General features: G+C 39.2%; 1 protein-coding gene across 4 annotated transcripts in view; it reads right to left on the reverse strand.

Annotated features, from left to right (window-relative positions):
- Positions 1-1837: 1837 nt before the first annotated feature.
- LOC124405228 (LIM/homeobox protein Lhx9-like) overlaps positions 1838-17219 on the reverse strand; it is a 108026-nt gene continuing 92644 nt past the window's right edge. For all 4 annotated transcript variants that reach the window (XM_046879945.1, XM_046879943.1, XM_046879944.1 and 1 more), the window contains 2 exons: positions 2481-2624; positions 1838-1985 (listed from right to left, as the gene is read on the reverse strand). In XM_046879945.1, the coding sequence (XP_046735901.1) occupies positions 1841-1985; positions 2481-2624 (289 nt within the window). In that variant the 3' untranslated portion in view covers positions 1838-1840. The remainder of the gene's footprint in view (positions 1986-2480; positions 2625-17219) is intronic.

Genomic DNA, 17219 nt, shown 5'->3' on the forward strand with positions numbered 1-17219 from the left:
ACTATTTTTTTCGTTTTTTTTTTTTCAACGTTAAACAAGAAAACGCTGCGCGTAACAACCCCTTGAGCAAAGATTACAGATCTGAGACTATATACAATACATATATACGGTATGTATATATACGTATATATATTGTTGCTGTACAGATAGTTAATAATTTCCTTCCTGCAGTGTGTAATAATATACGTGTACATTTACGCGCGTAACGATACGGTGTAAGTATTCAGTAGTACCTAGGTAATATGTACAGACACAGTTGTAATATTTATAAGTACATTCGTGATTTTCGAATAAAAATATATATGATGTATATAGAAATATTTTTAGATCGCCATGCAGAGATTTTCGAGATTTGGATTATTTCATTCATTCATTGATTTATTTTTGCTGCTTTTTTCTTCTTGTCTATTTGTTTCTCTTTTTAAAGAATTTAGTCACATATGTATTTAATTTTTCATTTAATACGCAGCGAACGATGATATCTTCTCGTTCGCGCACTGACAGAAAAATTGTGTAACAATTACTTGCTGCACGACACTGCAAATGATTACGACACAACTTATACGGTACTCATGAGTCTCGACGTACGTTCATTTTTTCACAGTGACGTAATTAATTGATGAATTGATTGATTGATAGATTGATTGATTGATTTATGGATTAATTGATTCATTTATTTATGTATTAAACTTTATCGTTACGTCTTTGACTGCTAATCGCATTAGGTAAGTATATGAGACAAATTATAACAATGATTCGGCGAGATTCGAAAAAGATTTGCATGTAACATGTGAACAACGAATTGTCTCTCTCTCTCTCTCTCTCTCTCTCTCTCTCTGCCCCCCTCTCTCTCTCTCTCACTCTCTGCTTCTCATCTTCTCTCTTGCGCACAGTTATTTGGCGATCGCAATTAAACGAAAGTTCCATTCACAACAGTTTGAAAATTCCTTCGAAAACAAGGAGAAGTCAACAATTCTTTTTGTATTTTTTTTTTTTCTTCTGTTTTAATTTTAATTTCTAAAGTTAGGAAAAGAGAGAGAAACACAAAATTGAACAGTTTTCTATAAGTTTTTTTTTTTTTTTTTGTTTCTCCTCTTCTCACCCACCATATAAACGATCACGACGTTGCGATATATTAAATGAAAAATATCATTTCGCGATCACTGGTGTCTCTACATAATTTCACTTTGGCTTTTTACTATACATTTCAAAATAGGATCGAGAACGGAGGGATCGGGGGAGGAGGAAGGGGCGGAGGAAGGGGAGGGGTGATGAAAAAAAAAAGGAAATTTTCACGTTGAAAGTAGATTCAGAGGTAAAAAAAAAAAAAAAAAAAAAAAAAAAGACAAAACTAAACGAAACAGGAAAAAAATGTATACACAATATACCTTCGCACCATTGAACGATTCAATTTGATTGAATAAAATTAACGACCTCTTCAGTCACAGGGCTCGGACCAATGGCTCCACTCCCGATAAGTCGCGTGGTGATGATGCTGGGCACCCGAAATACCCGAGTGATGATGAAGCGGGACAATCATTTGGTGGTGGTGGTGGTGATGGTGGTGATGCTGCTGCTGCTGCTGCTGCTGCTGCTGCTGCTGCTGTTGAAGCTGATGCTGGTGGTGCTGAAGGTGCTGATGATGGTGCTGGTGATTATGTTGACCAAAGTTGTTCTGAGGACCCGGCGGTGGCGGAGAGTAGGTCTCGCCCCCGACTCCAACGCCTACGTCAACAACGTCTACCTGGTGCTGTAGGGGCTGTACAACCGTCGACGATGAGGTAGGTGTCGGCTGGACTGAGGCTTGGACCTTCTTCGGGCGACCGACCGGGTTGGCGGCTCAGTCTCTGCTTCTTCTCGGCCTCCCGACTTTTCCTTTCCTCACCGGGGCACCACCGTTACCGCTGGCGCCTACCCCGGCCGATTTCACCATTTTGTGCCAATCCGTTTCGCACACCGGCGCTCCGGACAGACCGAGGCCGTACCTGAAACCATTCAGAAGCCGATTTCCTTTTTAAAATGGGACGGATTGCAAGAGTAACCGGAATGGTCATTGAAAGTTTCCCGAAACTATCCGACGTCTTTCCGTTACTGAAACTCAGTTTTTCAACTCAACTATTGCATCGTCACGGTTTTACTTTGCATGGGGTGTAATTAACAAACAAATTTCCAAAAATTTTATTATCAAATGATTTATAGTCTCATTTCTTCCACGTAGAAACGACCATGATGTACTTACTGACCATAAGCTTCAAGGTGATTTGGACAAGGATCTTGAACTTTTGACGTAAAAATTTACCACAATCATCATGGACGTAATCTCCAGGTTTAAAAACAATTTCAGGCCGACATTAATACTTGACTCGCTACATCGCTAGGCTCTTTATTAATTCTATACGGTGATTCGATCGTGATCGTGATAATTTCCTGAATTTACTTCACAACTGGACAGACCGTTTCAATATATGCTTGACGCTTACCTGTCACCGGACAAAAGTTGCGTTCCACATTTACTGCAGGTGAAGCATTTCTGGTGAAAGACTGCGCCGCCGGCTCTCATGACGTAGTCACTGGCCGGTATCGTTTGCGAACATCCGGCGCAGGCTCCGGTGCTTCCGAAGAGTCTGAAACATTACAAAACGGAACGAAACGGGTTAATAAGAGGTCCCATATACGTATGTCCGGTAATACGTGTGAACCGTTTGGATTTCGGCGCCGATATTTAGGAGTGATAAGTTATAGATAGCGGATCGAGTGCACGATGGTTGTTAAGGATAATACCAATTATAAGGTTATCGTAATTCAACCAATTAGAATGAGCTCGTTAGAAACAACTTCGACACTTGATTCTATGCTCCGGGTATAATCATAACTGTAATTCCCCTAAATGATTCATTACTTTGTTAGACGGAAAACACGACTTGTTTAGCAAGTCGTTAACCGAGCAACACACACGCCCGTGTGCGTGGATTTGTGTGTACGTGTGTCGGCTAGTTAATGTGATTACCAAGATCTGTTCTGAATGCGCTTGTACGTGTATGTAGTTTAATTGGCACCTGGCCAGGTATAACCTGAAGATCATTTTATTAGACTATATGACGGTTCACTATGCAGAACCTCTTTCTCAACAGCAATTATCATCCCCTATAATTATGCAATTCAACCGTGCGTTGAGAAGCCGACCGTTGAAAGACATTCGTCCCAAGAGTGTTTAACAAACAAATAAGAAACAAACAAACTGCTTTCAAAGTCGAGGCTGTAACGTGCTCGGAATGCACAAGTCTCGATAAGCTGTTTCCTGTGCAGCTTAATTCTTGACGAATCCAATTGTCTTGGAATCTTTTGAAGAATTAGATTCCCGGTTGGTGGTCTATGGTGCGCTTAAAAATTGAGATACCATGTAACTTCGAAAGTTCGGAGCCAATCAATACACGGATTTCACCTGCGGCTTCCGTGCCACGTACTGTTGTCACAACCGTTTGAGTTACAAGGTATTTTCGTTAAGAAACTTATAAGTCTAAAATAACGGCCAACTTTTTGAAAAGTCTTAAGGACCGGGGCGTGAAAATTTCATTCAAGAATTATATGATAACAAGATTTTCTCATCTCGCAGATTAACGAATTCGCTGAAACAATTTCATGGGATAAAATCTGAGCTGCAAGCGGGACGCGAAGCGGCACCTTTTGAAACGTGATAAAATCTGACTCCGGATAGAAGCTGGGTACTTGGGTGGGTATAACCCGACTCTCGAGAATGAAGGCAAATCGCAAAAGCAAGTCTGTTGCCCGGCTGATGGTATAAGGTACGGGGTTGGGGATGACTAACTAAGAACTAACAACGCAGCCAGATTAAGCGAATAACTAAAACCAGTTCGCTACCATGCAGCGTGCCGGCTCGCGGACTAGACTATTTATACGTATAGCAGAAGCCAGGTAATGGGAGCGAGTAGGTATAAGGTATACATTATATGTATAGTATGGCTATATGCCGTGGCTGCACTTGTACAGAGTCAACAGACCCTGAAAGAGTTGGGTTTATCTTTTGGAGGTAAATTTCTAGATGCGCCCGGTGTTTCACCTTATCGCCGCGCCGTTTACTTTATTTTCAACCATTTTTACGTTTCATCTTATTTTCGTCATATATATATATATATACACTTATACATATATACATTGTTATATACAGCGCGATGCAAAGAGGGCGTAACTTTTCGCAGACCATCGTAAGGAAATTATTAAATTTCCGCTCCGTCCGTGGCAGATCTCAAATTTACGGTTTGAAAACAAAAACCCGTTTTTCGTACAAAAGGCTTACAATTAGTGGGATAAGATCTGCATGGTTATCGGTGTACGTTCGATCCTTCCAAAAGCTCAACTGCCTCTTCAGCTCCCTCACTATTTATAAGCTGCATGGACTGAATGAAAAATATTTTACCAGATTATTATTTAACGCAAATGCAAAAATGTACAGTCAACAAAGTATTAAGTCGAACAACCTAAATTATATAGTTAATATAAAATTATTTTGTTAATCTGAATATCCTACTTTTTGATCCAACAAATGTTTGATCAAAGCAAAATCTTGTTCTGTTGGTTTAAAAAGATCTCAGTTAACGGAACTGAGTATTTAACTGAAAAAATCACAGCAAGGTAGAAGCAACTAGACATTAAAATCAATGTAACGTTTCAGACATTTATTGAAACAACTTATCTATTGACTCTAGTCTCATCAAAGAAGCTAAAGTTGTGTGCCTATTCGTGATTGTAGATAGGTTCATTGAACCATTTGTATGGAAACAATTTTGTTGTTGTTCCGCCTGACACATACGTTTAACAAAAGGATTTGCAGTTAGTCGAATTATATTCGCTGACTTGAATCAAATAAGCAAGCCGTACCTACAAAATGTAGATTTGTTTAGGTTAAGAGACTCAATTTTTTTCTTTCAATCATCAAAAGTTCTTACCAAAGGCACATTTAATTCATTCAACCGTACATATTCATCAATGTATAGGTTTCAACGGCAAGAATAAAAACCACTTAGTTTGACGAAATCGATTAGTTTACTAAATCACATGTAGGGGTTGATTCAAGAGGATCAGATTTCGTTCCGTGGAATACCGAATTCTTTAACGACAAAAAAAATATATATATATATATATATGTGATACCCTGTCTTTAACCGGATCATTGAGTTGACACAACTAATTATTTCTTGGGCCTATCAAACCTTCAATCAAATCAACCACATGGTTCAAATAACTGGTTTGGTTGATTTCACCTGAGAGAATTTATTATGTTAACTACGGTATATTCGTTTATACAAAATAATAATTAAGTGAGCAATTTTTCATCCAACTAAATCGAATCGGTTGATTTAACGACTTTTTTCTCTCCGTGATAAGCATGCAGAAGAGGCTGATCGCGGTTGTGTGTTTACTGAACATGCCCCATATAGGCGAGTTCGCGGTTATATGGTGCGTATAGAGCGTATTATATTATATATACACCTATAACCCGAAGGACGCATAATAATTTATTTTATCAGGAATGTGAAAGGCACCATGCACGCCGGCTAAAGGTTGCAACGGTTGATTGGATCCCCGATATCTTGTTATTAATTTAATTACTTTCAGACAGTTCCTATAATTAAATTCCCGATTTATCTATCCGCTGATCTACGGATCTATACAGTTTCGACGATTCCGATTATACCCACAAGTTTTCTACACCCGCCATGCGTTGCTCACGACGTTTAATTAACAACTCTCTCTCTCTCTCCCTCTCCGATATAAAAATAACGGGAATAAAAACAACATTTACAACTTTAAGTTCGAATCAAATTACGCCTAAATTGTCCGCAAATATAAATAAATTTAGTCACATACGTACATACATATAATAAGTAATCCAGATTTTACTTCGATTAATCCCAATATAATCGAACATTGTGCAAATTAATTAATTAATTAATTAATTATTTAATTAATAAATCGCACCGCGTATATGTGATTTGTATATACATGTAAATTACATTCTCGGACAAAGATTTCGCCACAGTTTACGGAGAGGTAATGTTCCAGTGGACGAGGAATACGTCGTTGCAGTTACAACGTATAAAGCTGTGTATAATCATTCGGCGTAGGTATTCGGCCAATTCGAAATAACGGCCAGCGAGGGGTTGGCGCGGGTGAAGTTTTCCCAAACGCAAGCGCAAGCTGGTCGGGAGAGGCCGCAAGGTGGTTGGAGATATATCAGCGTTTGTGTTTCGAGTTCAGGTATTTAATTAGAACGCGTTGATTGGATTACCAATTAACGCGGCGCGGCTTCAGACGTTCGTTGGTTATTAAGACTGGCGATGCGCTTCATTCTATTGACTGACTCGCGGGTTAATGGCCCTAATGACAAAACCGTCCGATGCATCAGTCTTATACGCGTTATATTACGTACATCAATCATTCACGTTGTATATTGCCAACCGGTTTTTCGATCCCTCGACAAATATCACTCGGTACCTACCAATTGTCCCGGGTATCTGTAAGGGATCGACGGCCTCGCCGACGTTCTCGACATGCCGTAAAACGCCTCTTGAATTCCACGCAATTATACAAAACTGGTTTATTCCTCATTTAAATTTGCATTTAATTCGGAGAAATTCAATATTAACAGTTTTTTCTTAAAAACTTTATCAGCCTGGAAACATCGAAACACATTCGTTGGAACCAGTAAAATTTATCGAATTCAGACTTCCACGTATTCCCGCATCATCCTATTATTCGTAAGAAAAAGAAAGAGGCAATTTCACCCTGTGATTTGTGATTCTCTGGACTTGTCTTGCGGTCGTCCGTTAATACGGCAACGGCAAATAAGATGAGAATCTTGTTGTTAGAAGCCATGTCTTGCTGCATACTCAAAGACATGGCAGCTATGGCGTTTAACGGGGATATGAAACGATATAGACGATAGAACACGCGACAAACAACTTACGACTTTCAGTCTCCGGCTTTTTGTTCTCCCACCCCCCCCCCCTGCTTTCTCCGACACATTCGCTCTGCTGCTAATGAGACACCCCTCTTTCCCTCCCGGTTGTCCCTCGCCGGCAACTCAGCCCTCTTTAATTGTCTCAAGCGCAAATTGGCCGGCTTTAATTACACTAATTATTTGGTTCGTTTGTTTGTTTCAAAACCGTGAACTTCGAAAGCTTTATACGTATACATATAAACCTTTATTTATTTATTTATTTATTTATTTCACATAATATACGAATACATATTATGTAGGTATATCATATGAAATGTGAACTGTTACAACATTCGCAATATTTAATCAGTCTAAAATTACCATACTCTGCATATATGCATACATAAATTCAAGCGTTAGCGAAAATTTCATCTGCCGTGTAATTATTGAATAAACAAATTGAGATATGAGCGTAAATGTATAAATTTATCCATTGACAAAGCGAAGTATAGAGTTATGGGCATGTTTTGCGTGTAATACGTACATAATATCATGTAGAACGACTGGACTTGAGCAATACGCGATTGCCGAACAACAATAGAAAACTGTTATACCTTAGTTTTTATCAGTGAAAGGTCATCGCCTGGGCGAACAATGATATACACGTAATAAAAGCCGCGGTTATTACCAATCAATTGACGAGCCTATCAAAATTTTAAGCACAGTCAAAGTGGGCACAGATAATCAGAATTACCCCTTACGCAACTAATTCGGATTATAATACCTAAGCCATCGTGTACATGCATTCTAGCTACACATGGTTATGCCACCAGCCGACCAGAATTTCAGATTAAATTCCACTACTAACCAGGTGCAACTTGAAACGAACTTTTGAAGTAGGAGAAAAAAATATGCCCGTGTATATGGGTCTTTCAGACCCACACATCAGCAGTGTCAGAGACGATAATAACGCGGAGTTTTAATAAATCTAGATTAAAAAATTGAGGAAAAAAAGTTTTGATTAGAAAGGGGTACGGAATTGTTTATTTTTCATTAAAACCGGCTTGTTTGTCGATGATAATAAACCAAGCTCATGTATATATTGAAGACTCGAAGCGAGCGGAGGGAGTAAATTAAAAAAAGGGTACAGCTATGTGGAAACGACGACTAGATAATAAGGTAGGGTGGAGATAGAGAGATAGAGAGAAAAAAAAAAAAAAAAAAATGGATCGGCTAACATGTAAGGTAGAAATCTATACGTGGGAAACGATACACCTATACGTATATATACAGGCATACATAACGATTGAATTGAATGCGAGTAGTTTGATAATGAGGCTTGTAGGCTTCCCTTCATACTTTTTCTGTCCCCAATCTTCCCTTTTCTAATATATACCTAATCGATACAAAGAAAAGAGCAATGAAAACAACGAAACGAAATAAGGAAAAAGGTAAGAAAAGAAAAGACAGCTGTAAAGGTAAAAAGGAACAAAATCACCCACCTTTTCCAATAACCATTTAATTCAGTCAATCAAAATTCCTATTAGCTAGCTAGTGCAATTTGGTCGGACGTACAGAACTCCTACCTATATATTAGAACTTGGTTGAGATATTATCCTGCACTCTAGCGATGGCTTTAACCCAGCTCCGAACAAACTATTTGCCAAACAATTAACCCACACTTGAATATATGTAAAAACATGAGGATATTCTAACGTGAAAACAAAAGGTCCGTCTCTGAATTCTACGATGAGAATCTTTACAATTCTCGGTGTAATTAACTTTCAAGAAGTTTGTCCGAAAACTGTAACTTTGTTTCGATAACTCATATGCAAATCGAAGAAATTTGTCAGATTTTTTCCCACGATAAGAATGAAAAACAGGAAAACTTTGGCAACATAGTATTTCGTTTGAAATTTCTACGTCCATCTGTATTCTCATTTCTCTGTAAATTCATTTCCTCAGCAGGGATAGCCAAAATGTTCATTCCCGCGGTCGGCTCGCAGCCAACGCTAGCCGAGCCTGATTGGTCTAGTCTTGGACTCATTTTAATGTAATTAACGTTTTGATTGCATGCTTTGTCTCCCCGGCAGTCCCTCTGCCTCGCGAGGCTCTTCGGGGGGGATCCATCGATCAGTTTCGCTTACGTGTACACGCCGCGCATGTGTGCCTATATCCGCAGCCCCGGTAAAACTCGGAGGTTGACGGTTAGCTAGGTGGTGCAGGGTACGGACATACACCTAAACCGAAAGAAGCGGCTAATTTGAATTGGCTAATTAAGTTAAATTGGAACTCGACGCCGAATAGTGTTATATGTATATACATTATACCTATATATACACATATTGTATATACCTACGTATATAACCGATGTATTTATCAGATTTGTGAAGCGCCGGGGTATGAGTGTAAATATATTACACGCATATCCTGTAACATATTGTGAAATGTTATTGCAAAGTGAGTGGCAGGGAATGGAACGAGCTTGACAGGTAAATTAAAGCATTTAAGAGCTGGCAGGTATGTATGTATGTATAAGATGTCTGTAGTTCGTAATCTCAATAGAAACGAGTATCCGTATACACGACATATCATATAGCTATAATTTTCGAAGCGACCAGCTGACGACGTGATTATTATTTTTCTTTACAAACTTAGTTTCATTTACTTTAAACCAAGGAACAAATGATGTCATTCTTTCCCGGTAAGCTGTATTTTTTACATCGTCTAGTCATCGTATGTTCAATATGTTTTTAAGGCAAATGTACTTCGCATAACCGTCCGAGACAATGGAAAAATTTTAGCTCTATATGTTTGACACGTATGTACGTATCGGTTGACTTTCAGACGGTTAGAATTTTTGCAATTATGATAAGAATGGAGAATGAATACATAGAGAAAATGAAATTTGCTCAATAGCCGCTGATAAATTACCAGTAAAGAATACAATCTGAGGAATAAATCATAATAATTTATAAAACTGTTCGGTTATCCAGAGTCTTCTTTTTATAATCTAATCATTTTCTGTACACACATCATTATCAAATGCTGATTTTAAAAAAACACAATGCAATAATTAAATTCACGATAACTCGCTCCGATCAAAGTCGCTGCCTTCATAATCACAGCTGAATCTTGTGAAATTACATAGTTTTTCGCTGTTAGAAGAAAAATCATATATATATATATACATATATATTCTTTGAACGACGTCAAAGTAATAAGAAAAAAATCTACTCACTATACTTTGGTTGAGTAATTGATTGATTACAGTTTTCAAAGTGTTAACCTGGGAGATTAGCGGTAACGTAGAACTTTCTGCAGTTGAAGCCTTTACAATTTCTTGACATGAATTCAATCTGTATATATATCAACACTTCCATATATATACCTAGGAGAGAATAAATAAAGTTCATGAGATATTATCGAGGCGGTCTAATCTCGAGAGTCAAGGCTGACAACAATGAGAGGGACCGAGACTGAGGTGTCTCGTTCACGGGCATCGTTTAATGGAAAGTCATAATACGATGCGATTAATTACTCGCCACGGTTAATCAATCAAATTTGATACACTTGTAATTAACGAACGCCTCCTTCCAGTTGGTTAGCTGAAAAAAGAAAAAAAGGAAAAAGGAAACAAAAAAAAAAAAACCAAATCCGTATAACCTATAGACGTTTACACACATGGATACGTACACGTATACTATATTGATAAACGCTTGCTATGTTTTATATACACATACATACAATACATTACACACACACTTGTCCCTGCAACCCCGTGGAAAGGAAAGGAGCAGAAATGCACCCGATGTCTAAGTGGCCGCAACAGATGGCCAGGTAGTTGATACTTGGTGCAACAGCTGTTTTAAATAATTACTTATTAATTATTTTCACGTAATTATTACAGCTTGCCGCGCCACAAAAAGACCGCGAGGCCCCGCCTACTTTCTACATGCTCGGATTATACATAGGCGGGTATTATATATTATACCCTCGCCTTTATAACGATACTACCTCTTTTCAATATTTTCCTGCTTAATGACTTTCTTCCCTCGACTTTCCCCGTTTCCCTTTCCTCGAAATTTATTCCTTAATTTATATTTCTCTAGGCCGCAGTGCAGTGGCGATCCGTTTACGTTGCGTGTGTACGCCCAATAAAGATCCTTTCCTTTGGTGAAAAGAAATGGCTAAAACTCCGGGGCTGAGCCGAGGCGCGAGTCTCACGCAAAGACGAATTAACGCCTCTTATATTAGGTATCGTGTAAGTACTCAATTTATAGCAAGACAATTTTTCGCGAATCGATCGTTTCACCCCGATTTTTGGTACACCATGATTTTCTTATTATATATGCTGCAAAACTTTTCTTATCCTGCGCACGATATTTAAAGCGTGAATTCGTACGAGTATAATTCAAGATTTGCCGTCAAGCTTTGCATTGCAGTCTGCAAAATATGACCTACCAAAATAAAAGCGAAATAAATTTACCGAAATTTTACCAAAACTCTAAAAAAGAAAACTGTTTTCTTTTTCTGGGGCACGACGGCAGGCCTCTAAAAAAGTGGTAAAAAAAAAAATATTTAATAACAATTCTTTTTTTCAAAAGTCCATTTTCCCCAGGATATGTTGAATTGGCCTGGAACAGCTTAAGTGGATGAATACTCTAAATTTAAAACTATGAAAAAGGAATAAAAAAATTATTTCGAATCATTTTTCTTGGGTGGTCCATTATGCCCCAGATAATTCACATTGGTCTAAAAATAATTGAATAAATCAAATTGACCATAATTTGGTAAGAGAAAAAAAAAAATTTTTTGGCCAAATTTTTAAGGGGGGCCGCCGTGCCCCACCCTCCCCTATATTCAAGTGATTTTCATTTTTGCTGCATGTACCATGTACATTGAACGATATTTAAGTATATACACGGATTACGCAAAACTTTGGATCACAAATTTGCAATTTTACGCGTTCATATTATATTTCATGCACATCTGCATGCACGCAAACGGGTACCCACTTATTATAGTATAAATAAAACTAAGCTTTGGACGTTCCACTGGTATACTTGTGCGATTTTGTCCCACCGAGTGAATACAGACTTTCTTAACCGCGTATAATGTTGAAAGTTCAGGATGCGTACAATTTTGTTACTACATAGAGAATACGAACGCTGACATAGGTTAGAACGAAGCTTGAAAAGCAGGCTGTCCAGGAAATTAATTTCTAGTCACTTGCGTAGAGTAAGTACAAGTTGACAGTACAATTTTGGGAACTCTACCACAAATGGTAAGAAAAAATACGTAAATAATTCGTATACTCAAGTTTGAGCAATAATTAATAAAAAAATCTTAACACGCATCATCGAGTCCGTAATAATATAAAAACGTGTGCCAAAAGCACAGAAAATTTTTTCGCCTTCTACAATTGTGAGGAAATTTTACCCCCCTTTCTTCTTCTTCTTTTCGAAAATTCAGCTACACTTCCAACGTTCTCGAATAATAATATAGAAAAGGATATCTTCCGAGTGACGCACCCTGCAGAGTGCATGGCAATAGTTAGATATACCGGGTAACATAACGATAAAGTATAAAACTTGTTATTGTTACTGCAGAACCATTTAAAAGTTTAGTCGCTAGGTATATGGACGCCGGTAACGGATACGACGCGACGAGGATGAAGGAATCGCGTTATAGCTCTCGTACAAATTTTGCATACCTATACGGTACACACGCCACACTATACCCATACGTTTACGTATACCACCCATACGCATCTATACATGTATAAAGTACGCTGATAAAAACCAACCACATAGCATGTATGAATATGTAACCATTAGACACATACACGTATACGTCCCTGTAGCTTTACCGTGCAAAAATTATTAAGTCCATAAAGACGGACAGATTTTCTTACGGGGTTCCAGGCTTGCACAAGTGCTCCCGATAATCATTTTCAGGAAAACGTGTGTTGAGGGGGGGCGGAGGAGGGGAATTTTTCACGCTTTAGAAAATCTTCTCGGCTTATGCGAATTTTGCGCAGCTGTAGAAATGCAACTGTACCTATATACGTAAGTCGAGAATTGGCCTGAAAAGTTTAAGGAAAACGTTATACGAGACGGTCGTTGGGCTGTGTTATATGTGCCGCGAATCGTGAAAATAAATTCAAAATTCTTACGGAATGGGTAGGTGCATGTATGTACTTACATATAAATGTATTTCAGCATTTGCGTGTACCTATAGGCATACCTATGTAGAAACAGCGAACCAAACCGGACCAAATTCTGTGTTACATGTATCAGAATTTCTGTGCGCAACTTATTTCACATGCAGGTCTGTACATACGTATGCCCATGTGTACATGAAATGGTAAATGTATGAATGCGTATATATATATATATACATGTACACTGCACGATATTTCTGAATTTCCATTCCAATTTTCAAACCCTTCCCGCCCTCCATGTAGCTCCTCTCACTCTGACCGCTGTGAAACCACCGTTTTCACACAACCGGCATTTTTCACCCCTATCTGTCGGACGCACTCCCTTCGTTCTCCACCCTTTTGAACCCCGCAGGACGCACGGCGTGCGCTATCTTCGTTACACTAAACCGTCGGCGAGTCACCCCAGCTTCCCGCTAATGAGGAGACGCGTGCCTCAGCCTTGATAAGGGTATCTATCCTCCCCTCTTTCTCTGTCTAGCATATATTACACACAGGTATACAGCCGGAAGGATCCCATTATATCTCTATCGTTACGACTTACTCTCTTTCAATTTTTCCCAATCCGCCATTTAGTTTCCTGTTCTGACAACGATGATAAAACAGAGATAAAAATTTCACTCCGAGATTCTTTCTAATTAATTAAGTGTCGGTAGGATTCGAATAAAAAAGAAATATAAAACAAAAAAGACAAAGAAAGAAGAAAATAATATCGAAGAAGCTTGTCTGCTGGTATCAGCAGCGAGTTACTTATCGATTTTTCGTTTTCATGCTGCAAGAATCGAAAAGAATTAAAAAAATTTGTAAAAAATTAACACTTCATCCATTCACGATTATGAGAAAAAGGTCCGAATACACTCGTGCATGGCGCCCTGAACAGCTGTATGAGGATCATAATGCGATGATACTTTGGAATTGTGGTATAAGAGTTTCTGGCGGTAACCGCCATTTCAGTCTGGCTACAGTCTCACACACACACACCCACACACACACGCACACTATTATCTTACAGCGAGGGGCTGGAAGATAAAGGAAGGTCGTTAGCCTCGTTGCTCGGGGGTTGGCTAAGGGCCGAAGGTTGTTACTACACTTTCCTCTGAGCATACGTATAACACAGGTTTAGGCGCGTGCTGCATTCTGCCATTCTGCTGCGAGGAGGTTGCGAACCGTTTCCTTCACCACGAGCAGGTCTGCATTCAACTTCCATTCAAATGTTGATCAAGTGAATATAATGCGATACTGAACGGAAAAATAGAGGAGCGATTAGCGTGCGCTCGACGGTGATAAGAAATATATAATTTTATAAGAGTATGAGTGTCAGGTTTTTGGAAAACGATCTTTTTAGTCGCTTTCGCGAATTCAATGCTTTAATTTTTGTCACCATGAAAGCTGTCACCAATATTTCCGAATAACGTGTTATTTCTTTTTTTTTTTTTTTTTTTTACGGCGTGTGTATAATAATTAAAGTTATCATTATTACAAATTAAATCTACATATACATGACGTGCTGCAAAATGTACAAGAAATGAATAGTAAAAATCGTCCGCCTACAAAAGTCCGTAAATTTTTGCACAGTTCTTTTTGCACTTCCGTACCTCCCCCCCCCCCCCCCCTCACACTCCCTCTCGTTCTCTATCACTATTTCTCGTTTTCTCTCCCCACGTGGCGTCTCCGTGTGCGTGCGACCAGCAACCCCATTAAAAGTAACCATCCACGTAACGACCTGTTCCCTCGGTAATAGCGTACAATCAGACGCATTTTCCACTCTCTCCAAGTGTGTTTTTTCCCCCGTTCCTCCCTCCACGTCGTTTTTTTTCATTCCTTCCCCATTTCGAGCCCGCATATCTTCTTCAGTTTTCCGCACCGCCTCCACCATCACCGCCTCGCACCTCCCCCCCAACGTTCTCGCTAAATGACGCCATCCTCCACCACACCCCCGACTTTACACACGACGTCTGTACACCCGCCTATTTTCACGTGCCTAGGTAAATAAGCGCAGCATCGTTTCATCCCGACGCGACGAGCTGTCGCCTCCGCAATGCCTTATTCGGCGTTAAACGAGGGGCAGAAATTCAATGCCAAACGATATTACACCTAGGTATGCAGGTTTTGCACCTGCAATACGCCCTTGTGATTTGACTGAATACTTTTATCTTGAATTTTGTATTAATCAATCTTTCAATACCTTTCAAATTCGAGTCTTAGCCCAAAGTCGTTCGGTCATTTTTATTTCAAAGTTGATTTTCCACAAATCCGTAGCATAAGCATTAAAAAAATAAGTACTCTTTGTCTTCATAGGTGAATAGTAAGCCCTATGTAAACCTATACTAAGACGGAAAAAAAAATAATCTAGAGTAAATTATTAGAATAATTAGTATAGACGTATAAGTATAGTTTAGCCCAAAAAATCAAATATTTCAGGTAGATAAATGCTTATGTATACACAATACCTCATGGTGTGATAGGTATACATATGTACATATATATGCACAAAAATAAAATAAGAGTCCAAGGTATACAATATATATATATATATATATATATATATATATATAAATATATAAAAATGTTATACCAACGGGGAACGCGGGAAACGACGGAGCAGCGTGAAAATTGCAATTTTTTTTTTTTTTTTTTGAGATCATTATAAAATACATAATAATCCTCTCCCTTCCCTCCCCCTCCTCCCCGCTCTTCTCTTTTTCTCCTCCCCATCCCGGCGACACCTCAGTCGCACCCTCTTCGCTCTATACCAAGTATGCTATGCCGAACGAAAACCGCCTGCCCGTCACCTCTGTGCAGCCATAAGCAACGATATGCCCCCTTGCCCTTGCGCCCCCACCTCGTCATCCCCCCTCAGCATCCCTACTGCAGGCTTGACGACACGGCGGTGATGGTAGGTACAGAACTGAGCTGCCGCGTCTCGTTAAAACTTTCTAGCGACGCGTATTCTTAATAGTCTGCGCGCGGACACGCCGTCATTAAAATTATAACCACCCCTCCCCCTCCGTCGTGTGCGACTTCAACCCCCCCGCGCGCTTCCCAGTTTAAACGAGAATTTTGAATGTTTCAGTTTAGCTTAGGAATTGCTTCCTCCCATTCAGCAATGTCTCGAGAGACCACGAGGGTGTTGAGTTGATTTTTTTTTTTTTTTTTTTGAATTTATTTTTTGCTTAGGAAAAATTCTTCACGATCCTCTTTTCTATTGTACAGTTTTCTCTTTTTCCTCCCACTCTCTTTTCATCGTGTCGCGTACTTCCAGCGACGTAGATTCTTTCTTGCGATATGCAATTGCCGGTGAAAAAAAGTAAGAAAAAAAAAACCAACAAAACCTGCAGGATGTATTTATCGATACAGTACATGTATAACATTACAATCATCAGACGATGTTATCTGTAAGTGTAATAATAAAAAATCCACTTGTATCGGCTCACTAAACTTTTACTCAGCTTCCACACGTTACGGTGGGGTGAAAAATTGATTCAATTTCACGTACGTAATCGCAAGAAGCTGAGACACAAAAAAAAAAATAAAGAGAGTGAGAGAGAGGGAAAAAGAAAAGGAACGTAAAAGGAGGAAAAAACAAAAGTACGCCGTCCGATCTCCATAATGATCGAGTGAAATTATTAATGCTACACATCCCTTTACGAAAAGTCATTATTTTACCGTCAGCTAATTTGAATACGTTCCCCAACGGTAAGATATGAATTAAAATGAAATTTCGGTGTAATTTCGTGCTATTAAATGGGATTGAGTCCCGTATTATAAGAACATAACGCGACACGAAGGAAGGAAGGAAGGAGAGTAGGTAGGTTAGGTATACCTATAAAGCAGGTACTTACCACCGGGCTGCGGTGCAGCGTGCCTCGCCTCGCCTCGCCTCGCCTCGCCTCAGGGGAAAATATTGCCTACTAATTTTCTCGTACTTTTTAGGGTACCTCACTTATTTTTACCTCCTGCAGAGAGAAACTCTCAATCGGTGCGACCACGGGCAAGGGAAGGGGAGAGAGATAGAGAGAGAGAGAGAGATAGAGAGAG

This window comes from Diprion similis, chromosome 4 (assembly GCF_021155765.1).
Source record: "Diprion similis isolate iyDipSimi1 chromosome 4, iyDipSimi1.1, whole genome shotgun sequence".
NCBI lineage: Eukaryota > Metazoa > Arthropoda > Insecta > Hymenoptera > Diprionidae > Diprion > Diprion similis.